A 25,924-nucleotide genomic window follows, 5' to 3' on the forward strand; every position below is an offset into this window, starting at 1 on the left:
GTTAGAACATTTAAGTTCTACTCTTTTAGTACATTTCAATTATATAATACAATGTTATCAACTATAGTCACCATGTTACACATTAAATCCTCCGATTTTATTCAGTCTTAGAGCTGAAAGTTTGTACCCTTTTACTAGCCTTTCCCTGTCTCTCCCACCCTCAGCCTCTGGCAGCTACTTTTCTACTCTGTTTCTATGAGTTTGACGTTTTTTAGATTCCATGTATAAGTGATGCTGTGCAGTGTTTTTTTGTTTTTTTTTTTTCTTGTCTGGCTTATTTTACTTAGCATAATGCCCACACAGTCCATCCACATTGTTGCAAATGGCAGGATTTCCTTCTTTTTTAAGGCTGAATAATATTCCATTGTGTTTATATACACCACAGTTTCTTTATCCATCCATTTGTCCTCAGAGACTTAGGCGGTTTACATACCTTGGCTATTGTGACTAACGCTTCAGTGAACATGAAAGTGCAGGTATCTCTCAAGATATTGATTTCATTTCCTTTGGATGTATACCCAGAAGTGGGATTGCTGGATCATATGGTAGTTCTGTTTAATTTCTTGAGGAATCTCCGTAATGTTTTCAATTGTGGCTGTAGCAGTTTACATGAGTTACTTGTATATTTTGAATAGTAACCCCTTATCAGATATAATGATGTGCAAATATTTTCCCCCATTACATAGGTTGCCTTTTCATTTTGCTGATGATTTCCTTGCTGTGCAGAAACTTTTTAGTATGATATAGTCCCACTTGTTTATTTTTCCTTTTGTTTTCTTTGTTTTTGATGTCAAATCCAAAAATTTGCTGCCAAGACCAGTGCTAAGGAACTTACCCCCCTGTGTTTTCTTCTAGGAGTTTTATGGTTTCAGGTCATAAGTTCAAGTCTTTAAACTATTTTGAGTTGATTTTTGTATATAGTGTAAAATAGGGGTCCAGTTTTATTCTTTTGCATGTGGACATCCAGTTTTTCCAGCACCACTTATTGAATAGAAAGTTTTACTTTTTCTTGTCAGGAAGTGATCCTATGGCAGAAGGATCCTGGTAAGATAAGGACTGAAAAGAGTCCATTGTGTTTGCAATTAGGAGATTTTAGTGAGCACTGTTAGCTCCACTAGTGCTGGGGAGTGGAAACATTCTTAGGTAGGTTAAGGAAGTTCTATTTAGAGTTATTCAGCTGGTAAGTGATGTAGAGCTGGAGTTTGAACCTTGGTCTACTAGACTTTACCAGTCCATGGGAGGCTGCCCTGGGAACATCTTTTCTAGGCTTTTGACTCCAACTGGATTCGCCACTGTACACTGAAAAGGTAGAAACAAAACTAGTCTCGCTATGATAAACTGGTCATTTTACTAGTATTTGACAAGCTAGGATTCCAATTCTGGTGAGATGTTAAAGAGAAACAAAATGCTTCACTATTAGGTAATGAAAGAATTCAGTTTTAAAATCATTTCTGACTCTTGACAAAGTAATGAGACGCAGATTACTGCTTTTGTCATACTTGAGACTAATTACAGTAAGCCACACGCACTTTTCTTTCCAGAGAACTATCATTTCAGGCAAAATCATACGAAGTTTAGGATTTTATTTTTATTGTTGTATAAAGGTAAAAAAATGTTGAAAAAGCAAGTGAATGTTGCATATTTACTGAGTTAATGAACACATTAGGTCTTAAAGTTCTTCTCAGAATTGGCTCTTCAGAGCTCTTTTTTCTTTCCTCTTATTTCTTTTTGTCAAAGCTTTTTGTTGCCAGTTTCACTTAACCTAAGAAAAGATAGCTCTGCATCAGCATTTCTTTTCATATCTCTTTTTTCACATCTCTTTCCACTGTAATTTGTGGAAAACAAAATATAGGTATTAAATGACAATTACTCATTCATAAAAGTGTAAAACTTACCTTATTGGATGTAAGTGATAGCTTTCCATTTCATTTAAAACTTTTGAATAATGCTAAATTTGAGTGTTTGTTAATGTGTCTCTAATGAATATATGGCAAGAAGGGTTATTTAAATTACATGGAAATGTCTGTTAAGGTCTAACATTATGCTAGATTCCTTAATGATATTCTTTTCCTTCCAGATCTTAGTTTTCAAGCAGCTTCTCAAATAATGTCCACTCCAGTTTATGATGCCATAAAATTAATGAAGGACATTTCGCAGAACTTCCCCATAAAAGCCAGGTATATTAAAGTTTATTGATTTGATTATAGTCAGAACTCTTTCCGTTAAATAAATTTTATGAAAATAGCTGATTTCATTTAACATAATGATATCAGTTAATTCTGTTGTATATAGTGTTTATGAGATCAGGGTCTCTTTTCATTATGTATATTGGGTTTTTTTTTTTTAACTAGAGCAGAATATTGGCTTGTGCATGCATATGTATACATACTACAAAATAGAACTCTTGAATTAGAGGCAAATGGAAAGGAAAAAATAATGTATTTAAAAATTTATTTAAACGTAAACAGTGAGAGATGGTAATCCAAGAAAAAACTGATTTAGGCAGTATATAATAAGGGGACATTTTTCTCTTTACCCTACAGAGGATGATGAAAAGTATTGCTCTAAATAGACCTATGCCCAGTGTATGGCCAAATCATGTTCTTGCCCTTTCAGATTCCAAACAATTAGTAATGTCTTAATTGTATAGAATATTTTGCGGAATACTTTTTTGCCAATAAGATATCTAATTGAACTGCTTTCAGAAATATTAATATTACATTAAATGCATCTTCCAGTTCAATAGATAATACATTTCCATATCTAGAAGTAACCAGTAGATACAATTCTGGTTACCGTGTTTTATAAGGATTTACAAAATAACAAGACTTTGATGCATTTGTAGGAATAATAGTATAAAATTATAAGCAACCAGTAAAACATAAGCTAAGTTAGCTTATATTGAAGATATACAACACGTGACAGGTGCGGCAATAGTGTTTCACTGAGAGAAATTGGAGAGCATCCTTGTGCCCTCAGCATCCCTTCTTAAGCAGTGGATAATCACTACCCCCTCTATTTGTTTCAGACACTTTGGTACATTTAACCACAGCACAAATTACTGGATCCTGAATCTAGACAGTCAATACCTTTGTAAGATAAATAAGTAGTACATGTTTGGCCACAGGATACCAAGAACCTTTTCGTGATACCCTGAAAATAGAGAGGTTTGTCACCTTATTTACAGATTAAAAATGAATACATTGACATGACTCTCAGTTTTAGTTTAAGCAAAACCAAGAATTTGAGAAGTCAGTATATGTATATTAAAACATGAAATATGTATGTGTGTATAAACATAGATGTTTAGCCACACTGCTGTTAACTAACAATAGCTTTTGAAATTACTCGATCAAATAAAGTGAAATAATTTTAGTTTTAGGAAGATAGTCGATTAGCTGTTTTGACGGTAAGTCATTATAATTATTCAGGGGTTCTGTGGCTAAACTCTGCTCTTAATTTGTGGTTGGTCGTTAAAAAAAATTTACCAACTCTGCTAACACTGCTTAATGGCTGAACTGTAGGCTTAAGCATATCTCTACGGTTACTCTGATAAGTCGTTACTCCATGAACTTGTGGATGCTTCCTGAATCTTGGGATGAAGCGAGTTGAGTTGGTTTCCTCCAGACTCCATCAATGGTGCAACCATAATTGATACCCAAGGCTAAAAATCTCGCCCCCATATATGTTCAGACTTAATAAATGGTTTTTATTTTTCATCAAAAAAAAATAAAGTCACTCTGTAGACAGCCAGTAAATGTTCATTGAAATGAAATACTTGATAAATGAATGAAAAATTTGCATTATCAGATTTTCAGTTGCAATTAATCTCAAATGCTGCCAGATTTTAGGAGGTAATACACACTTACCGTGGGTTGTTTTAAGATACACCCTTCTGCTTGGGTTTTACTTAATGCCAGACTTTGCATTAACGATCTTTTGATTTTTAAATCATTTTCTTCTATGCATAAAATTGACAGATCAATAGCTAATTAAGCATTCTTAGTAGTTACTAGGTCAAATAAATATAATTAATAAATAAATATAATTAATATAATTAATAGACTTATTTAAAAGACAGTTTGCTCTGTTTTTAAATTATAAGGGAGTTCTAAGCTTCCTTATAGAGTGAATATATGAAGTCAACATTATCAGTATTTTAGAACTTACATACTGTGGTAAAGATCTCAGGTTAACCAAAATTCTTTATATACACATATTCCAAACATTGCCTATTTGCAGCGCTACATATAATGACATTGGTAATTTCATATAGAATTTCTCCCTATGGGCAAAACAACACAAAACAGCATTTTCAGTCAAGTATTCTTGAAAAATGCGACAGCATGTAATGTGTACAGTTTGTGCACATGAACTTTTGACAGCCTCTATTCCACCTGAATCAAATACCCTTGTCAAATGAAAGCCGTAGTACCACCTGTCAAATAGGCTATGTGGAAAATGTACACTTGTCAGTCATGATGCCTTTAGAGTTTTTAGTTTCTTGTACAAAGTATTATATTGCACTGAATCATAGATTAGTCCAAACATTTACGGAAGAATGAATTGTATCTGTATTTATGTTCCCAGATCTCTGACCAGAACTGCTGTAAATCAACGTATGAGGGAGGAAATACAGGAAAATCAAAAGGTTTGTTCGAATTCCTTTCTTAAAAATTTTACTACACTAATAACACTATATTTTAGACTTTGGGTCTTCAATTTTCATACAGAAAAGAAAATGTTAACTTGTACTTTTTGATTATTAAAACAGTTCAGGTTTTTCCATTTTTATATTGTCTACTTTATATAGCATACAGTTTGTGATCCTAGCCAATCTTTCCTGACGTAGATCCTACTTACTTTCTCATTAACCTTATATACTCCAAATTTTCTGCCCATGCTGTATGGTTTTCTTCACAAAATAGAGATAAAGGCTATGAAATAATTCTTCTGTTTCTCATTAGTTTTGCTTAAAAGCTTGTGAGGACCAAGCCAAGTTTAGACCACTGGAACATTACTAGAGTCCTATAACATATAGTACACAGTTGATCACTAGTTTGATAAGATTCTGCTAAATGGTCTCCTAAATTACCTTAAGACCCCAAATGATTCTAACTGTGTTAATACTTAGGAAATGCTTGAGAACACTTCCTGGTTCTATTACATAGGACTGGTTTGGCTTTAAGTAATACTAATCCCAGGCACGCAGGGCCTTAAACAGTAGGAGTTCATTTTTCTCACATAAAAAGAAGTCCCTTCCCTGGTGGCGCAGTGGTTAAGAATCTGCCTGCCAGACAGGAATAAAGATGCAGACAAAGAAAATGGACTTGAGAACACAGGGAGGGGGAAGGGTAAGCTGGGATGAAGTGAGAGAGTGGCATGGACATATATACACTACCAAATGTAAAGTAGCTAGCGGGAAGCAGCCGCATAGCACAGGGAGATCAGCTCGGTGCTTTGTGTCCACCTAGAGGGGTGGGATAGGGAGGGTGGGAGGAAGGTGCAAGAGGGAGGAGAAATGGGGATAAATGTATATGTATAGCTTATTCACTTTGTTATACAGCAGAAACTAACACACCATTGTAAAGCAATTATACTCCAATAATGTTTAAAAAAGAAAAAAAATCCGCCTGCCAGTGCAGGGGACACGTGTTCAATCCCTGGTCCAGGAAGATCCCACATGCCGTGGAGCAACTAAGCCCATGCACCCCAGCTACTGAAGCCCGTACACCCTAGAGCCCATGCGCCGCAACAAGAGAAGCCACCACAATGAGAAGCCGGCTCACCACAACTAGAGAAAGCCTGTGCACAGCAACGAAGACCCAACACAGCCAAAAATAAATAAAATTTTAAATATTAAAAAAAACAGAAGTGTCAAAGTAGGTTTCCACAGACATGGTTTTTTCTTTTATGGTTGCAGAATGGCTGCCACAGCTCCAGACTACTTGTCTGGATTCAAAGCAGAAAGAGGCAGGAAGATCAAACCACATTCATCCTGACTGAAGCCTTTCTGGAACACTTCAACCATCTTTGACTTCTGTCTCATTGGCCAAAATTTTGTAATGTGGATATTCCTAGCCACAAGGGAGACTAGAAAAGTTAGTGCTTGCTTTTCTAGTGATTGAGGGGAGCAGGGGCGAAATGGCTTAGAGATAGTGCCAGGTTAGCCCATCAACAGTGCCTGTTACACTGAGACAGTAAGCTCTCAGTAAATATCAGCTATTTTGATGATGACAGACAACGACAGTGATGATAATGAAGTAGATGCACAGTTCATGGGAGACTGAGTGATAGAAGCCGCAGCACATCATCCCTACCTGGGATGTTCTTTGCCTCACTGACCACCTAACAAATTCTTGCTTATCCTTCAAAACTGAGCACTACTCCTTTCTGTAATTTTCCTAATTGCTCTTACCGTTCTTCAAGCAGAATGCATTGTTTTCTTATAAGAATTTTTGTATTTGTTTGTTTGAATAATGCCACTTGCAGTAAGAAAGGAAGAGAGGTTGGGAAAGAAAAAGGAGGGAAAAGAAAGGAATGCCAAAGTATCAGTGGCATCACATAATCCAGTTTATTTTTTGCTCCGTTAAGAGTCCAAAGGGGGTGTTCCTGGTCATCAAAGCTTTGCTCTGTGTGATGATTTTGATTCCAGAGGCTGAAGAATTTCATGAGGTTAAAGAGATATTGTGGGAATAAAAGAGATAATTGGAAGGACCAAATGGGATAGCTCCAAAGGTGAACCACTGTGATGACATAATCACAGGATGACAGTCGAAGCTAGCTGCTGAAGTAGAGTGGGAATGAAAGTCAGTGGAAATGAGTCAATCAGGAAACTCTGAACCTAGGGGTTTGAATGAGCACAGTACCTGGCACAGAGCATTCCGTCAGAAATATTTGTTGAATTGAAAACTTTTGAATATTTAAATGTGACCTATAATACATTCTATATTTAGCAATGTGTAGTTTTTAAGATGTTCTGTATATTATAGCAGTTGTTAATATCCTAATGTATAAACTGAGATCCAGTGATTTCTTCTAGGTCACAGAATTGGTACAAGATGGAACCAGAATTTGTGCCTTGGTTTACAGCTCATTTCAGAACAATTTAATAAGAATTGTGAGTTTTTCTATCGCCAGTCACCTTGCTAGGTGATTGGAAAGATATTTGATGAAATTAAGAAATTTGATCTAGTCTTCTAAAAAAAATTCTTCAGTGACGTCTATTTCTAAGAGAACAGCATACAAAGGGCTAGACAGATGTATTTAAATAAAACCAGGTGAGAAGGGGGAGTCTGGTGTAGACTGTCAGCTCCCCAACAAAAAGCCACCAGGGAAACTTGTTACTCAGGCAAAGCTGAGTTTAATAAACTTGCTGCAATGAGGGAGAGCAACACCTTGATAGACTCTTGTTAAGTGTCTCAAAAGGAGGACATTAGGGTAGAGTAATTAGAGGATTGGAGAGGGTCTCTGTTTAGGTGGTTTAAGTTGGGTCTTTCAAGGTGGGGAATTGTTTGGGATTGGGTAGACTTTGTAACACAATAGTTTACATTGTGTTGGTGAACATTAAAGTGATGGATTTGGTGAGCAACAACAAGGGAATGTGAAACTAAAACTGGAAGGACTTTGCAAAGGTGTAGAAAGTAAAGATAAAACCATTTCTGAAATAAAAACTAAAGTTATAAAGTGGCACAAAGGAGAACTGACCTTATAGAAAACACAGCAGAAGACATAGTAGATAGAAATAATAAATGCAGAGATAATTTAAAAAAAAAGAAATAGAAAGGACTCAGGAGAAGATGATAAAGTAAAGCCAGGTAAAGGAAATCCAATATACCTAGACTAGAGTCCGTGAAATCGAAGAATAAAACAAATGGACAGAACGAATGCCTAAAACTACAATCAGAAAATTTTCTGAAATAAAAGAAGTTCCAAATCCACAAATAAAAAGGGTGCATTGTGCAACTTGGGAAAATTGACCAAGAGTGGTCAAATATAAGCTATTGAACTTTATAGGGAACAAAGGAAATTACTTATGCATTTAATAAGAAAGATGATAAGGAAAGAAAATCACATTGGCATCAGACTTCTCAAAAACAAATTCAACACCAAGAAACAGTGAAGCTCCATCTACAAGACATTCAAGGAAAGAAAAACTGTCCTTCAAGAAGATATGTATATACAGGCTACAAATATGTTGAACATACAAAAATTCAGGGAATATTGCTCCCAAGAACACATTCTGAGGAATTTGTCCGACCAAGAACTGATTGAAGATTCTTGGGCAGAACAACTGCCTGTTGGGCATTGAATATGTTTATGTGTAGAACTAAAAGTAAAAAGTGAGGGACAGGGTGATAGTATAGTATGTAAACAGTACCTACTCTGACAAAGATAAAATATTGCAACTAATAAATATGGCGGGTGATAGAAAATAAAATGAACTTGTTGATTGCCTTAACTGTAATACTCAGGAATCAAAGATATAATTAAAGCTGAAAAGTCAAGCAGTGGAAGCCTGAACTTATTTAAAAGTATATAGTTAACCACTAATGAATCTAAAACTATTGAATAAAATTGGGCTGTGCAAGAGGAAAGGCAGCAGAAAGAGGTTAAAGGCTAATTTTATTATTTTTTGTAACAGAAATCATTAGTTGTTGGTTAAAGAAAGAGATGACTGAGGGTATTAAATGAACATACTTTTTTTTTTTTTTTTTTTTTTGCGGTACGCGGGCCTCTCACTGTTGTGGCCTCTCCCATTGCGGAGCACAGGCTCTGGACGTGCAGGCTCAGTGGCCATGGCTCACGGGCCCAGCCGCTCCGCGGCATGTGGGATCTTCCTGGACCAGGGCACGAACCCGTGTCCCCTGCATCGGCAGGCGGACTCTCAACCACTGCGCCACCAGGGAAGCCCAACATATATGTTTAATAGTAACTAGAGGAACAAAAGTCTAAATCTTCCAAACTGTGAAAAGAACTGAATGCGCAAGAAAAGAAAGAGACATTTAAAAAATACATCTAGAAAGAGTAAATACAGCATGAAAGAATGACATTTGAGGCTAACCAGGTCTATGATATCAATAAATGTAAATAAGCTTAACTAACATATTAGCAAAAATGTTCAGTTTGTTTCATTAGGCATGTACAATGTATGTAAAATAAAAACTCTTAAAGTAATTTAGAAATGTCAAAAATTAAAGGACATGCCAAGGTATACCAAGCAAATACTGTGTGTTAAGGGTAGTGACCTTAAAATGCCATGAAGCCAAATTCAGTTCTGAAAATATTAATGAGCAAAAAATGGCCATTTATAATACTTAGGGCTATAATTCACAAGGCTACAATAGCAGTTTAAAATATTTTTACATCAAAACACTGCAGCAACATTCCTGAAACAGACTACAGGAGATGGAAGGAGAAATATAATTTACCTCTCTCAGACTAGTGAAATGGTAAGTAAAGATATAGAAGACCAAATGACATTATGATTGTATAGATAATAGGTCTTCTGGCTATATAAAAAATTTTGTGTCCTGATAATAGAAAAAATATGCCTTTCTTCAAGTTTTTATGAAGTAGTAATGGCAAAAAATCCAGAAAGTGGGTAAAATAGAAAAAAAATTCTCAATATCAATGCAAACTAGAAATCAATAACAACATCAGAAAAAAAGGGTTTATTCACTTGGAAGTTAAAAACTATTTACTCTTAAGTAGAAGGGAAAATAAAATACACATCAAGGGACTCCCTTGGTGGTGCAGTGGTAAAAAATCCACCTGCCAGTGCATGGGACCAGGTTCGATCCCTGGTCGGGGAACTAAGATCCCACATGCAGTGGGGCAACTAAGCCCGTGTGCTACAACCACTGAGCTCATGCATCTCAACAAGAGACCCCGCGTTCCACAACTACAGAGCCCACGCGCTCTGAAGCCTGTGTGCCGCAACTAGAGAGAGAAAACCCGCACACTGCAACTAGAGAGAAACCCGAGGAGACCTTGCACTGTAACGAAAAAGATCCCACATGCCTCAACAAAGATCCCATGTGCCACAACTAAGACCCGATTCAGCCAAAAAAATAAATAAATAAGGAAAATAAATAAAATAAACATTAAAAAAAATACACATCAAAATTGCAACAGTTCTTGATAACAACATTTGAAAACATAAGATATTAGAATCTTTGGGACCCAAATTAAACAAAGTTCAGAGAAAAGCCTTGAAGTCTTACATCAATAAAATGAAAAAAAAGTAAATGAATTAAATATCAGACTTAAAATGTTAAGAACGGTAAAGAAAAGCAAAAGCAGAAGAAATTAATACAGGTAAAAATTAATGAGTTAAAAGGTAAAAATAGTAAAACTAATGAAATGATAATATATCATAATTGAATGGAGCTTGAGGGATGCAAGAATGTTCAATAGATTAGGAAATCTATTCCTATACTATCGTTAGATCTAAGTGGTAAAATTGTGTGGTTATCTTTGTACATGCCGAAAAAGCATTTTATAAAATTCAAGACCTATTCCTGAATATAAAAAAACACTTTATAAGGAAATTGATTATACTTCCTTAACATGATTAAAAGTGTGCATGTGCATATGTATTTGTGTTTATCTCAGCTTAAAAGTCAGCATCTTACTAATAGAAAATTACTAGAGGTATATTTACCGAAATCAGGAACAAGACAATGAAGCACATTATCATCACTGTAATTATTATTGGATTAGTTATTAGCCCACATCATTAGTCAAGAGAAGGATACTGGAAGTATCAAAATTGGGGAAAGGTGAGGAATATATAAGAGAATCAACTAAAAACAAAAATTAGATGTAGAAAGGTGTGTTGGTCTGCTTGGGCCGCCATAACGAAGTACCGCAGACTGGGTGGCTGACACCACAGAAATTTATTTTCTCTCAGTTCTGGAGGCTGGAAGTCCCAGATCAGAGTTTCAGAAAATTCTGTATTTGATATGGACTCTTCCTGGCTTGTCAACAGCTGCCTTTTTGCTGTGTGTTCACATGGCCTTTCCTCTGTGTGCACACCCGTGTGCCACCCTTATGACCTCATTTAACCTTAATTACCTCCTTAAGCCCCATCTCCAAATACAGTTTCATGGGGGTTTAGGGCTTCAACATATGGATTTGGGGTGGGGCAACACAATTCAGTCCATAGCAAAAGATAATAGAAGGCACAATTAAAATATATAAATCAATGGGCTCCTAATGAAACTTAAAAGCTTTTGCACAGCAAAGGAAACCATAAACAAGAGGAAAAGACAACCCTCAGAATGGGAGAAAATATTTGCAAATGAAGCAACTGACAAAGGATTACTCTCCAAAATTTACAAGCAGCTCATGCAACTCAATATCAAAAAAACAACCCAGTCCAAAAATGGGCAGGAGACCTAAATCAACATTTCTCCAAAGAAGATATACAGATTGCCAACAAACACACGAAAGAATGCTCAACATCATTAATCATTAGAGAAATGCAAATCAAAACTACAGGGGGATATCATCTCACACCAGTCAGAATGGCCATCATCAAAAAATCTACAAACAATAAATGCTGGAGAGGATGTGGAGAAAAGGAAACCCTCTTGCACTGTTGGTGGGAATGTAAATGGATACAGCCACTGTGGAGAACAGTATGGAGGTTCCTTAAGAAACTAAAAATAGAACTACCATACGACCCAGCAATCCCACTACTGGGCATATACCCTGAGAAAACCATAATTCATAAAGAGTCATGTACCCCAATGTTCATTGCAGCTCTATTTACAATAGCTAGGACATGGAAGCAACCTAAGTGTCCATCAACAGATGAATGGATAAAGAAGATGTGGCACATATATAGAATGGAATATTACTCAGCCATAAAAAGAAACAAAATTGAGTTATTTGTAGTGAGGTGGATGGACCTAGAGGCTGTCATACAGAGTGAAGTCAGAAAGAGAAAAATAACATATGTTAACACATATATGTGGAATCTAAAAAAAAAAAAAAAAAGGTTCTGATGAACCTAGGGGCAGGACAGGAATAAAGACACAGACGTAGAAAATGGACTTGAGGACACAGGGAGGGGGAAGGGTAAGCTGGGACAAAGTGAGAGAGTAGCATGGACATATATACACTACCAAATGTAAAACCGGTAGATAGTGGGAAACAGCCGCATAGCACAGGGAGGTCAGCTTGGTGCTTTGTGACCACCTAGAGGGGTGGGATAGCGAGGGTGGGAGGGAGGGAGACGTAAGAGGGAAGAGATATGGGGATAAATGTATATGTATAGCTGATTCACTTTGTTATAAAGCAGAAACTAACACACCATTGTAAAGCAATTATACTCCAATAAAGATGTTAAAAAAAAAAGACAGAAAGATAATTTTTGTAAAGAAAAGAACTCTTTGTAACATGAATAAAAGCTAATCAGTTCTATGCATCCAGAAAAAAGAAAACAAGAATAGTACCTATTTCACTGGATTATTAGGAGGATTAAATGAGAATATAAAGTGACTTAGCACAATGTCCGCCTCAGTAACTGTGGCCCTCTGCTAAGTGTTCACATATTTATATGTAGATATACATAAAGCCACATTTTTATATATACACACACACACATAGAGAAAAATACATCATACATAAATATCTATGTATATTTCATATGTAAGGCAGTTGGAGTATGTCAGAAAGAGGGAGAGGATATCATAATCTACTAGACTGATATTAGTGACTTTGAAGGAAAATAATTCTCAATATTTTAAACTATGTCTATCATCTTGTTAAATTATTACTTTACTTGGAGTTATCATCAATTTATGGTAATAATAAGGTTTTACACTTAACATTTTGAAAGACTGTTATATAAACAAAATAGTATTAAGTTCTTTTATAATGTTATTTCTGTAGTTCCAATTTTCACAGCAGTGAAGTTGCCAGACTTTTCTATAATTCTAACAATCTAGAATGTACTGTGTAGTATCAGAGGAATGGCATAAAGTTTAGCAACGCAAAAAATGAAAAAAAGTCTCCAAAATAGACTTTTGGACAAGATGGTGAAATGTGAACTAGAGATATGCCCTCAAACTTTTATACCTGGTACTCATTTCTCCATTAAAGAACCTTGGTAAAAAAAAAAAAAAAAAAAATCAGTAGGCTCCATATATTGCAAGCAACTAGTTAAAAGTTATAATGTAAGAAAAGACTCCGTTTATAATAGCAACACAGAAAGTATATAGGAATAAACTTAACAAGTAGGTAAAGCCTATATAAAGAAAAATTTGACAGTCTACTTAAGGGCATGTAGAAGGACGTATCTTGTATTGGAAAATTACAGTGAAGTCAATTCTAAGTTAATTTGTAAATATAATCAGAACCTGGAGTGTTTTTTTCCCTCTGAAACTTGACAAGATGAGTCTAAAAATTCATGTGGAAAAAGTAGACAAGGAATGATAGCCAGGATTACTCTGAAGAATTAAAGGAGCAGTAGGAACCTCTGCCCGGTGTGCACAGCAGCACAGACTGTACCTCCTGTATCTATGCTGGCCACCAGGTGCTCCAGCCTGCTCAGGGATGCTGGGGCCACCCACTGCTGTCACCTTGGCCACTTCTCATCCGCTTGGAATTAGCAGTGAAACAGTTTTGAAAGCAGCTTTGATTACTGAGCAAGGAACCTTGAATTTATTCAGTAAGTTAATCTTGACACTGTATATGGCCGTCTTGTTTACTGCCTCTTTCGGAACACACTGAGAGAAAGACAAGGGAATAATGGCTTTCATGTCACTAATCCCAGGCAAAGGTGTTGGGCTAGTAGTCCATGTTACCCACTAACACGTGGAGTGTGTGGGAGGTAACTAAACTGGGAGTTCCAACCTTGGAGAAGAAAGGGCTGATTGTGATTGGAAAGTCAAAAAATTGTGGAATGTCCCAAAATGGATGGGCTACATGAACACCCTGGAAATATGTCACTGCTCCAACATCTTATCCATACGCACCAAATAGTACAGTTCCTGTAAAACATGTCACTGTTGCAAAACATGTAAACAAAGGGTGTACACACAAAAAAGAAATAATAGTGGTCTTTAAATATACAGAAAGATGATTCATCTTTCTATAATAAGAGAAATGCAGATCAGAGTTAGACTGAGAAAGCAGATTTCAAAAATTCATATGTATGATAGTGCACTCTACTGGTGAGTCTTATTTTGCATAAGAAAACAGGGAAAACAAGATATGTGTTTGTATTATATTTGTATAAAGAAACACCAGAAGGATAAACCAGAAACTTTGGGGGAAAAATTTGTCACCTCTGTGGGCCAAGGGTAGGGGCTGGTGAACAGGGTGGAAGGTGCTGGAATGAGAACAAAAATTCTTTGTGAATAGTTTTTACATAGTTTTGACTTTGGACTCATGCAAAGATTATCCCAAAAATATCATGACTATGCTGAAGTTGTATAAGTGAATTTGAGTTTGGTTTTTATTCAGGAAGCAATGGATTCAACTCCAAAGTACAGCAAGTTTCCCTTTGAAGTTCATAATTGTTGTTTTGCTCAGAGACTGGGCAGAATCTACTTTAGATTTAAAATTCAATGTCAATGCAACACGTATCTCTTATTGTTTACCATAAGAGCTGTTAAATATATTAATTAAATTGCATGACACTTATTTGTTTTGGTTGGGGGGAGATGGGGAAGGGGGTCAGGTGGTCAGGTAACTTCTTTCGCGTCAGTATTGTGAAACAGATTGTGTCAATTATGTAATTACGTAATAAACCAGAGGCAGATATTTAAGTACAAAATCCAATTAAAAGATTACACCTAATTCAGATAAAAGCTCACACTTTTCTAACTATGTCAACTAATGACTTAGAATGTGTGAAAATTCTACGGAGTTCTAGAGAAAATTCCTAGGTTAGCATATCTTCTCCAACAGTTCTTCTGTAAAATATATTTTTTCGGAAACTTTGTTTCTCTCATCACTCACCCAGAAAAAAGCAAAACCCTTCCTATATTAGATTTACATCTGATTGGACTTCAGATTTTAAGTTCAGCATGCATGTAGTTCCAGCATAGGGACCTCCAGACAAGTTTATAAACCAATTTACCATTTAAATGCTCAACCAGTCTCCTGAAATCCAATCAATTGGAATTTTTTTAGTTTCAACTAATGGCACAGCTCCATTGGTTGTTAAAGGAATACATTTCTGTACATTGTTCCCTCTTTTCTTTAATGAGGTCATATTTGTCCGTGGAGATTTGAATTTGTTTCTGCTCAAAGCTTATGAGCACTCCCAACTTAATTCCACTTTTTTTTTAACTTTTTAATTTTTTTGCCGTGCCGCAGGGCATGCGGGATCTTCGCTCCCTGACCATGGATTGAACATATGCCCCCTGCAGTGGAAGCACGGAGTCCTAACCACTGGACCACCAGGGAATTCCCCTAATTCCACTTTAAATTAAAAGTCTGTTTATGTTTTTTGGACCTTCAAAATAGTGTGAAATTGGGCCTCAAACTCATATGAAGATAAGCCTGAAGCCATGAATTCTTATGGAAGACTGTTCTTCCTCCATTAAGAACCATGGTGAACTCAGCAAGTTTCTATGCTGTTTCTGCAGGACATTTTGTTTTCTAGGTCAACTTTTCACTGTGAGTGTAGCACTTCCTTATGTGCACAAGGATAGCTCTGACTCTGCTGCCTGCCCTTGGTGGGCCCAAGGCGCTGCCTCCTGTCCTTCTGAGACTGACCTTTAAAAACTCACACTTTAGGCCACCTAGCATGAGGATGCTTGAGATTTCCTCAGGGCAGGGCCTTCAGTGTTTGTTATATCCTTGGACTCTTATTCACACTTCTTCTCTACTCTTAAGTGAAATCTTTAATTTAAAACGTTAAACCATTCTTTTAGAGGGCAATATTAATATTTTAATCTAGCATTTCTGATATTTTCTTTTAGTAGAAGGATTTCAGGATCTCTGGTTCATCATATTGCTAGAAACTAAATTCTTACTCCTTGATTTGAGAACAGCTGCCTTTAATCATACACTTGGGATAGTTTGCCAGGATTGAAGGCTACCCCCTTTGAGGGGAAAAGAAAGAATTTGTCACCACCAGTGCCAATACACATACCTCTCTTTGACATTGTTTCGGCATCAAGTTTACTGAGTTTAACTTATTACCCTTGTTTTGAGCATCTTTTCTGTTCAAGACTCTGTGCTTGGCCTAAAAATTCTTGAGGGAATTAGCAGAGAGGGAATTAGTTTAGCATAGATCAGTGTTTGACATGCTTTCTACTTTCAGTTGTGATGCCTAAAACAAAGGAGGTGCTGGAGAGAGCTTGAGACAATGTGTATGATGGTTCAATGCAAATTTTGGGAAAACAGGCAGTGGATTCACTAGACCTCTATAGACTTTGAAGTTTGAATGCAAGTTTCCTAGCAAAAAGTAACTATTTGATAGAAAGGCACAGAAGTAGCTAAAGACAAATCAGAATTTCACCTTTGTTAATCTCTTGCCAGTATTCTGCATAAAGCAAATGGAGATATTTTCTGCACTGTTACAAATTTAGTTCCTCCTCTCCCCTCTCTATATGTAGCTCACCTGTCATGGTGAGTGATAACCATACAGAAAAATTCACCTCTGTAAAGCCTCCTCTGAACGTCTTCAAGTTAGTTGCTTCATCTGTCTTTCCAGAATAATTTATACAAATCTCTCTTAGGTCACTTATTGTGTGATGTCATTGAAATGCACTGTTTTGAAATTGTTTTTCTTCCTAAATCAATTTGCCTACTCTGGTAATAGTCATAATGAAAGCTTCATTTGTGAGTACTTTATATGTGACTAGACACAGATATATATTACATTAAACCTTTATAACAGACTTGTGAGTATTCTATTTTACAGATGAGGAAACTGAGACTTATGGAAGATACTAAGTAAATTTGCCTAAATCTTACCACGAGTAAGTAGCAAGACTAGGGTTTAAACCAGATCTGACTCCCTCACTGTGATCTTGCTAACTATGCTGTATGGCTAAGACATTCCCTTTTTTTCTAGTGCCTGGAGTTGTTTCTAGCACTGAGTAGGCACTTGGGAAATATTTACTTAATAAAAAGTTAGTGAACATTGAAACACTGCTTTAATGAAAACTTATGAATTCATAAATGATTGCTAAATATTTACACATACACCAAGGTTTTGAGTTCTGGGATATCAAACAATAGGATTCTGCCAGCTATCAAATTCTAAGTGTTTGTGTGCACAAACACACACACAGTATGAAATGTAATAGGTAAGTAATTGTTGTAGCATTAGAAATTTAATATCACATACTGCAAAATCAAAATCCTCAGGTACTGTGTCTTTAATCTGTTTTAAGGTTACCATCCCTTAGATCAGATGTGGGCAGTACTACCTACATATAGGCCAAATGTGGGCTGCTGCCTGTCTTTATACATATAAAAGTTTTGTTGGAACATAATCGTGCTCATTTGTTAATTATCTGTGACTGCTTTTGTGCTACAGGGGCAGAGTCGAGTGGTTCAACAGAGATGATATAGCTGGCAAAGCCTAAAATATTTACTGTCTGATTCAACAGAAATAGTTGGCCAACTCCTGACATCGATCAGCTGTTGTTCTATCACTCGGTTAACTCTTTTCTGTATTTCCAGCATCTTCAAGATAGATTTGAAATTCAGCCAGGCGATGCTGGTCTCTATATAAATGGACTTCATGTTGATATGGATTCTTATGATCCTTTTAAGTAAGTATTGAATTATTGATACAAACTGTGGTTTATATATGAAGGTACACTTTTGTCCTGAATTTAGTATTTGTTAAAATGCAAATAATCACTTTAAAGGTAAAGCAAATATATCTTTTTTTTTTGCGGTGCACGGGCCTCTCACTGCTGTGGCCTCTCTCGCTGCGGAGCACAGGCTCCGGGCGCGCAGGCTCAGCGGCCATGGCTCACGGGCCCAGCCGCTCCGCGGCATGTGGGATCTTCCCGGACCAGGGCACGAACTCGTGTCCCCTGCGTCGGCAGGCGGACTCTCAACCACTGCGCCACCAGGGAAGCCCCAAATATATTTTTTTGATTGTGCAGAACAACTCTGTTATTTTGGTAGAATATTCTCTTAATTGTCTTTGAATGTCAGAAATGGAAGAGACCTTGAAGAAATTTGTTCAGATGAGAAAATTGAAGTTTCTGAATCCTTGACCTATATTTGTCCTATTATTCGAAACTGTCTTTAATTGGCAAGTAGGTCCATCACTTAGCAGGGAAGTTTCTTGGGACAGAGCTGAGTAGCTAGGGAGCTGTACGCTCCAGAAAAGAACTGAAAGGAATATGAGATGCTTTCTCTGAGTAAAGAAACTAACAGGAAGAATTTTAAGAGCTTGTGTCTATCAGAAAAGAAACTTGAAATTATATATGGCTGGATGCTATCTCCTTAGGTTAAAAAGATTCCTCAAAAATGCTCTAGTGCAGAATTAGAAAGTCTTGTATTTATCATGGCCATTGACCTGTAAATTACAGTCATGGGCCAAACAGAAGAGAAGTCAAACTGAATTTATTTTACTTTTTTTTTTTTTTTTTTTTTTTTTGCGGTACATGGGCCTCTCACTGCTGTGGCCTCTCCCATTGCGGAGCACAGGCTCCGGACGCGCAGGCTCAGTGGCCATGGCTCACGGGCCCAGCCGCTCCGCGGCATGTGGGATCCTCCCAGACCGGGGCACGAACCCGTGTCCCCTGCATCGGCAGGCGGACTCTCAACCACTGCGCCACCAGGGAAGCCCTATTTTACTTTTAAAGAGAGTCATAAAACTACTTTAAAATTCATATTTAGAATATAAAATGAATTTAGTAAACACAATACTTTAGTTCAGATATTCAGTTTTAATTGAATTCAATTTGCTTTTATTGAACTTAAATTAATTGTTCATTTGTTTCATTTTCTTAGCACCTTGGAAATATATAGGAAAACACAGGGAAGATTGAGGAGTAGGGTTCAAGTGGGGCTTTTATCTTTATTTAGTTGAATTTTTGGACCTAATCTTGGGAAAATACTAATCTGAGATATAAAGGCCAAATACTACACATAGAGAAGAGCAGTTGTCAGCTCCTGGCAGTAAACTTTAGAGGACAGAAATTACATTTGTGCTCAAGAACAGTGAAAATAGATTTAAAAGAGGGCAGAAATGGTAGGTAGATTTTGGAAAGTTCTCTGTGGCAGTGTATGGGGAAATTTTCATAACAGGAACATTGTGACGTGTAACTTGGAAAGGCTACAGGTTATTCAAGAGATAGAGCCCCCTGGGCTCCTCCACCTGGTAATCAGTGATCTGCAGGGCGTGTGATGCATTTTTGTTCCTCGTTGATCGGATCACTAGTTAAAACTACTATAATTCCCTTAAAGGAGAAAAAAGAAAATATGTGAGGATATTTATATCTTCTGACATTTTTAGCACAAAGTAAACAATCAAAGAAAGAAGTTCTCAGGAAGGATCGGAGCATGTAGAATAAAAAGTATGAAAAGGTTGATGAATGAAAGAGAATGATTGAGGAAAGAGGAGAGGAAGGAAATGTCCTATTAAGTTATATCCTGGATCTGGAGAGAGGTGCTTTGCAACCAGTACTTTAACATTGTCGATTTGGGGAAAGAAAGTGAAGGGGGAATTATTTTTCTGTTTCTTCCTATCTCCTACCCTTGTCGCGTTTTGGGTTGTAGAGCTGGTACCAAGCCCACGCCCTAACCCTTCTTCCTCTGATTCCCAAGGAGCCAGAGCCTCCGTGCCTCAGTGTCAGGTCGGCCCAGGTTCACACAGGCTGTGTCCAAGCCCAGCTCTCACCCCCAGGGAGACTAGGACAGTAGGAGGGAGTGGCAATGACCAGGTAAAAGGGCAGGCAGGACTGAGGAAATTTGAGGAGTTCCATAAATGTGTGTTATGTATCTATCTTAGATGCATTTGCCTTAGAGCTACTTAATAGTCACCCCAGCCACAGAATGGACCAGACTCTGGTCAGGTCCAAGTGCTCAAGAAACTTACTCTGGTACATACTGGATGTTACTCATTTTGACAGCCAGCCTGTTCCTGCTTGAGTAATATCACTACAGTATAACTACCAGAAAGATAGAGTAACAAAGGTGTCTTGATATTCGCACTTGTGGAGTTTTTCTATATCTTAATAAAGTTGTCTGGCTCACAGTTCTTTTGCGCTCTGGATTAAATATGTATTTGTAATGCAAGCAACATTAAAATTCAATATTATAAAATCAATTCAGTATTAAAATTCGATTTGGTTAATATCTGAATGCCTACTATGCTGTAGAGACTGCTAGATATCAGGGGTGTAGTGGTGAACAAGACAGAAACATCTTGCTTAAGCAAAATTTACAGTCTAGGAGGATAACTGATATTAAATAATTGTATTATGATAAGGTTTGTAAAAGATAAAGTGCAGTGCTTTGAGAGCTTTTAACTCCAGGGATTTAAACTTGTTCTTGATGGAACATGGGGACAGTGCATATCAGATTTCTTCAAGGAAGTGATATTTAAGGATGAATCAGGCAAAGTGGGGAGTTGAGGTTCTGCAAGCATGACATATTTGAGAAAATGCATTGTCTAGTATGGCCAGACTCTGCAGTGAGGAAGAATTAGAAGAAGCTTAGGTCGCACAGGTGGGCAAAGATCAGATTGTGAAACCAGGTTCTGGGTTTTGGCCTTTTGTCTCAAGGGCAGGAGAAGCCAGTGAAGGCTTCTAAGCAAATTTAAAGATAGTGACTATTTAAAAGGAGAAAGCATGAGAGGTTATTTAACAATCCAGAGATATAAGTTTTCCTGATAAATAAACCTAGCATATTTCAAGAACCAGATTTTTTCTATTGGTATCCAAAATTCAAGATTTGAGAAGAGCAAGGAGGAAACTAGTGCTTGTTGAGGGCAACTGTGTGCTCAGTAGGAAATTCATTTAATCGTAATACCCTATCAAGTGATTATTACTATTCTCTTTTTTATTGATGGGGAAACAAAGACTCAGATCTCACATAAAGATAGGGACATAGCTAGCAAATAGTTGCAGGATTTGAAATTTCATGCCCTTTTCAACGTACCACAGTATGTAACTCTATCTAGTTTTTCTATTGGTGGTTCTCCTTGGAAACTAGGTTGTGATAACAAAGATGATTGTTACAAAAGCTATGAGGAATATTATAATTCTGTCACACAAAAGTCAATAAGATCAATAAGCATCACAAAATTTTTTAAATGGAGAGAACATTGGCAATACCATCCAAAATTCTTATTTTACAAACGAGAAAATTTAGACTCAAGGAATTAAGAACTTCAAGAAGCCCCACATGAAGAAGTAGTGTTATAGCTCCGACTAAATCTTACTACTGGTGATTTATGATATTCCACCTAGTACTCTTTTATCACGCTCATCTTCTAATAGATTTGGGGGGAGGGGGTAGAAACTCTCCTTTGTAAAGCAGTGGTCAGAGCTGTCTAGGATACAGACATGCTGAGCTGATGTCATACAGAGCAGCTTGAAATACTTCTAAAACAGCCTTCTTAAGAGTTTAGATATTAGATCTCTGCTTTTTAAATGTAGATCTCTATTGTCCTCCCCGAGAACTGTACTCTAAAGCCCATATATTGCTTTATTCTAATTCTTTTCATTTCCGAAAGGTGAAGTGATTTCCATGAATGGATTTTTGAATGAAGCACTTAGGTTAAATAAAATAAATATAAATTTTAACACTTGGTTTCAAAAAGTAATAATCAAAATTCCTCCTTGCCTAGTAGATTTTTACCTTCTCAAACATGAACATGAACATGCTACCACAGTCTGTACAGCCTTATCCATCTTTGCAGATACAGGGAAGCACTGCGTTCCTATAGCCTTCACGCCCCGGCTCTTCCATTCTACTGGCTGGGTGACTGGGCAGGAGGCTTCACCTCTCTGAGCCTCATTGGTGTCGCTTGAGACTTCCTGAGGTTGTTTTGAGACACAGAATGAACTTGATAAACAGTAGTTTAAAGAATCAAACTGCCCTAACTTTTTGTCAGTAGGGTTATTTATTGATGTTGTTACTTTTAGTAGTAATACTTTCTAACATGTTTAAGAGCTATCAAATTATTATTATATATGTAATTAGAAATTTTAGTATGTATTCTCAACAGATGTGAACTTTCATACTTTAATGGGGTTTCCCCTGCATTAAAATTTTATATTTTAGGTCATGTTTGATTTTACCTTGTTTTTGTAGTAGCTTTATCAAAAGAGTGACCTACTGTATTTTTTCCTTTCATTTTTGACCTGCTCAGTGGTGAGTATATCCTCACTTCTTTAGTGAAGAGTATAATAAATATACCTTGTTGTCTTATCCTTTAAATAAGGAGATTTTGTTACCACTTTAAAAAAAACCTCCGCATAAGTTTACCCTGGATAACTAGACTCCTTGTCTTATTTGTTAATGAGTTTAATAGTGTATTTTCCTGCTATTAATAAAAATACCAGTGAAACTTGTTTCTAATGCTTTGAGAAATCTATAAACTTTACAGGATTTAATAAAAATTTTTGGCAAATCAAAACAAAACATTTCTTTGCTTTAAACATAAAGTCTTTTGGATATGCTGAAACTAGAAGGAAAAGTGATGAACGGCCTTCGCAATCTTGGGATCAAAGAAGAACATATGAGCAAATTTTTAAAGTTAAGCTCGCCTGATTGGGACGATACCTATGCATTAGATATTAGACATTCTTCCATAATGGTAAGTATGCATGTAATTGCTCGCTTTAAAACCTTTAGTAGACTTCCGAGTTAACATAAAACCAAATATTGGCAGACTTTAGAGTAAATGTAAGCATTTTGAAAGATGTTGTAGGAGAACTCAGCGAGAAGAAAAAGTTAAAACTACAGACTCATCCCCTCTCACCCTTACATCTTCTTTCCCCTTCCTGGTATTCTCTGTACTTCCTCACGAGAATATCTCCTCAGCTCCTTCACTATCCTTTCCAGCTTTAAAGATAAAAACAAGTGAGAACAACAGAATAACCACATGAGCAACAACAAAATACCAAATGGTCAAAATCTGAGGAATATACGAATACCACCTTAATATAATGGAAATCTTGCCTAACCATTTGCAGTGGCCTCCTAACGTTCTGGTCCATGTATTATAGCCTAAGTGAATTTTTTTTGCAATCTGATCACATCACTTTCCCTTGCTTAAAGCACAGAAATAGTCCATCATACAGCCTAGTAGGTGTAAATGGCCTACTTCCTCCTCTCATATCTTAAACTATGATATATTCTTTTTTACCACTCTCCCTTATCCCATGCTTGGAAAGCAGTTCTTCCTCTCTTTATCCAGTTGACCCCTACTCTTTTTTCAGACTTCAGCTCCAAAAAATACTTCCTGAGAGAAGCTTTCCTTAACTATCCAAAGTAGACGATTATTTCATATACGCTTTGTGTCAAGGAATCCTCAAGTTCACCCTCAGGTTCAGTGGGTTTGCTAAAAGGACTGACAAGGCCTGGAAGTTGTTATACTCATGGTTACGATTTATTAGAGCAGAAGAATACCAAGCAGTATCAGAAGCAGAAAGGGCATGGGGTGAAGTCCAGAGGAAACCAAGTACAGGCTTCCAGGAGTTCCTCCTAGTGGAGCTGTGCAGGACATGCTGAACTGGATGTGTGACAGTCCGTGCAAAGTGCTGCCTACTAGGGGAGCTGACTTGAGCCTGAGAGTTCAGGGTTTTTAAGAGGGTTCTGGCACTTAAGCATATAATGGCCATGTGACTGATGTTAGTCACTGAAACTCCAGACCCTGAGAGAAAAAGCAGGTATTCATTATAAATCATATCGTTTGTAAAAACTCTGTACAAACTGCTAGAGCATGCAGCAGGCCCTCAGCGTGCAAAACACTCTTTATCAGTCAGAACATTCCAAGAGCTCAATTCCCAGGAGCCAACCTAGAGAACCTTTATCAGGAACACGGGCCCTTCTTGGGAATGTGCAAGGTGTGGGCAGCCCAGGCTTGCTGACTTAATCCTCTCTCTCTCTCTCTCTCTCTCTCTCTCTCTCTCTCTCTCTCTCTCTCTCTCTCTCTCTCTCTCTCTCTCTCTCTCTCTCTCTCTCTCTTTTTCTTTCTCTCTCTCTCTCTCTCTCTCTCACTCTCACACACACACACGTGTGTGTGTATGTTTCTATATTTATTATGTTATAGAACTACCAATCGCTCTGTGTACTTAGCACAGTTATAATTTTACATTTATCCTGTGGTTCTTTGTGATGTCTTTGTTTCTTACTTGACTATATAAACTTCATGAAGGTAGGGATTTTTTCCATTTTTTCTCTCACCATTATATCCCTGGCTGTAGTAGGTACTCAATAAATATAAATATTCCTTGAATGAATAAGTAAATACTTATCTCAAACCAACATAAAACATAATTTTAACAGTGAAACTCCGGAAGCATTCCAGTCAGAACATAATATAAGTATGCTCATGTCACTGTTATGATTTAACATTATTATAAAAAGTATAACTATTAGAAATGAGAAAATAAAAATGTTGCATGACATAAGATTATGTAACTAAAACTCCTTAAGTGAAGCATTTATAATTAATAAGAGATTTTAGTAATATGGGTTTGAAGCAACTGTAAACAGATCAAAAGCTTTTTTTCCAAAAACCATTTGGAAGACATAATGATTTATTCATAATAACATAAAAATTTAAATACCCTGATAATATCTTAATAACTACTATGTGATAAAATAGTCTTAATAACTAATAATAAAAACTACAACTTAACTGATGAGTTAGAAAAGAAGGATAAAAGGACACATGGAGAGTGTTAATTGGCATAGCCTTTTAAAAAATTATGGCTGCGGTGCTATTAAAAAAATGTTCATATATACTTGAGCTAGTAATTTCACTGGAAACTTCCATAAAGAAGTAGGAAATGGAGAAAAATCGTTATATCCAAAGATATGATCATTACTGCATATTTTTGAAACAAATAGAAATGAGTTAGCTATAAACAGAAATGTTGTAAGTTGTATAACCACACAATTATTATTCAGAGATCAAAATTATGTTTATAGATATGTTTTAATAACCAGGGATAATGACTGTGTCCTCATGTAAAGTAAAAAATGTAGATTTATATGATATCATCATGTGAAAAGATGGACAGAGGATCAGAAGGAAATCTATCCAAATATTAAGTTACTAATAATGGGTGATGTGGTTTGATCTGAATTTTTTTTTCATGCTTTTCTGTAAATTTCAGATTTTAACAATGGGCATTATTATATGATCAGGGAAAAAAAGTTTTTAAGGGAAAAAAACATAACTTCACTGGACATCATACTGTTTGTTTTCCTGTAGAAATTTAAGGGATTCCCTCTGAAGTGTTGCAGTTGTTACAGTTACTTTTGTCCTGTGGGAACAGCCATCCCACTTATAGACTTAGTTCACCATCCAAGAATCATGGAACAATAACAGCACCAAAGAACTACCATATTCCCTGAACATCAGAGACCTCAGACTGAGGACAAACCACATATGTTATTAATTAGTTACCATCGTATTTTCTAGAACAATTTTCTAAATGATTTGTTTGTTGATACTGTTTTTTTTACTACTCTTTAGACCATATTCTCTCATTAGCTAGATTTTACTCTTTCTTGGATATCTTTAAACTCTATAGCAGATATCTTTTCTAATAATGTTTTATCAGGAAAAGGAATGACCATGTTAGTAATCTTAATACTTTGTGCCTTTTATTTTAAGCATTTATGCTTTTGATCATTTTTAGAAGAATGCTGAGAGTAAGTCACACTGATAAAATGAGGGAAGTAATTTTCAAGGCTATTCTGGACATAAGAAATAGACCTGTAAAGAAACTGTCCAGCTGCATTT

The 25,924-nt window shown here is 36.5% G+C and overlaps 1 protein-coding gene across 1 annotated transcript in view; it reads left to right on the forward strand.

The window, feature by feature from the left end:
• The window catches only part of UGGT2 (UDP-glucose glycoprotein glucosyltransferase 2), a 163,218-nt gene that overhangs the window by 37,362 nt on the left and 99,932 nt on the right, over nucleotides 1-25,924 (forward strand). Inside the window, exons 9-12 of the mRNA XM_029210526.1 lie at nucleotides 2,078-2,177; nucleotides 4,591-4,651; nucleotides 17,659-17,750; nucleotides 22,612-22,762. Coding sequence (XP_029066359.1) covers nucleotides 2,078-2,177; nucleotides 4,591-4,651; nucleotides 17,659-17,750; nucleotides 22,612-22,762 — 404 coding nt within the window. The remainder of the gene's footprint in view (nucleotides 1-2,077; nucleotides 2,178-4,590; nucleotides 4,652-17,658; nucleotides 17,751-22,611; nucleotides 22,763-25,924) is intronic.

This window comes from Monodon monoceros, unplaced genomic scaffold, assembly GCF_005190385.1.
Source record: "Monodon monoceros isolate NGI ecotype Baffin Bay Population unplaced genomic scaffold, NGI_Narwhal_1 Super_Scaffold_8, whole genome shotgun sequence".
NCBI classification, from domain to species: Eukaryota; Metazoa; Chordata; class Mammalia; order Artiodactyla; family Monodontidae; genus Monodon; species Monodon monoceros.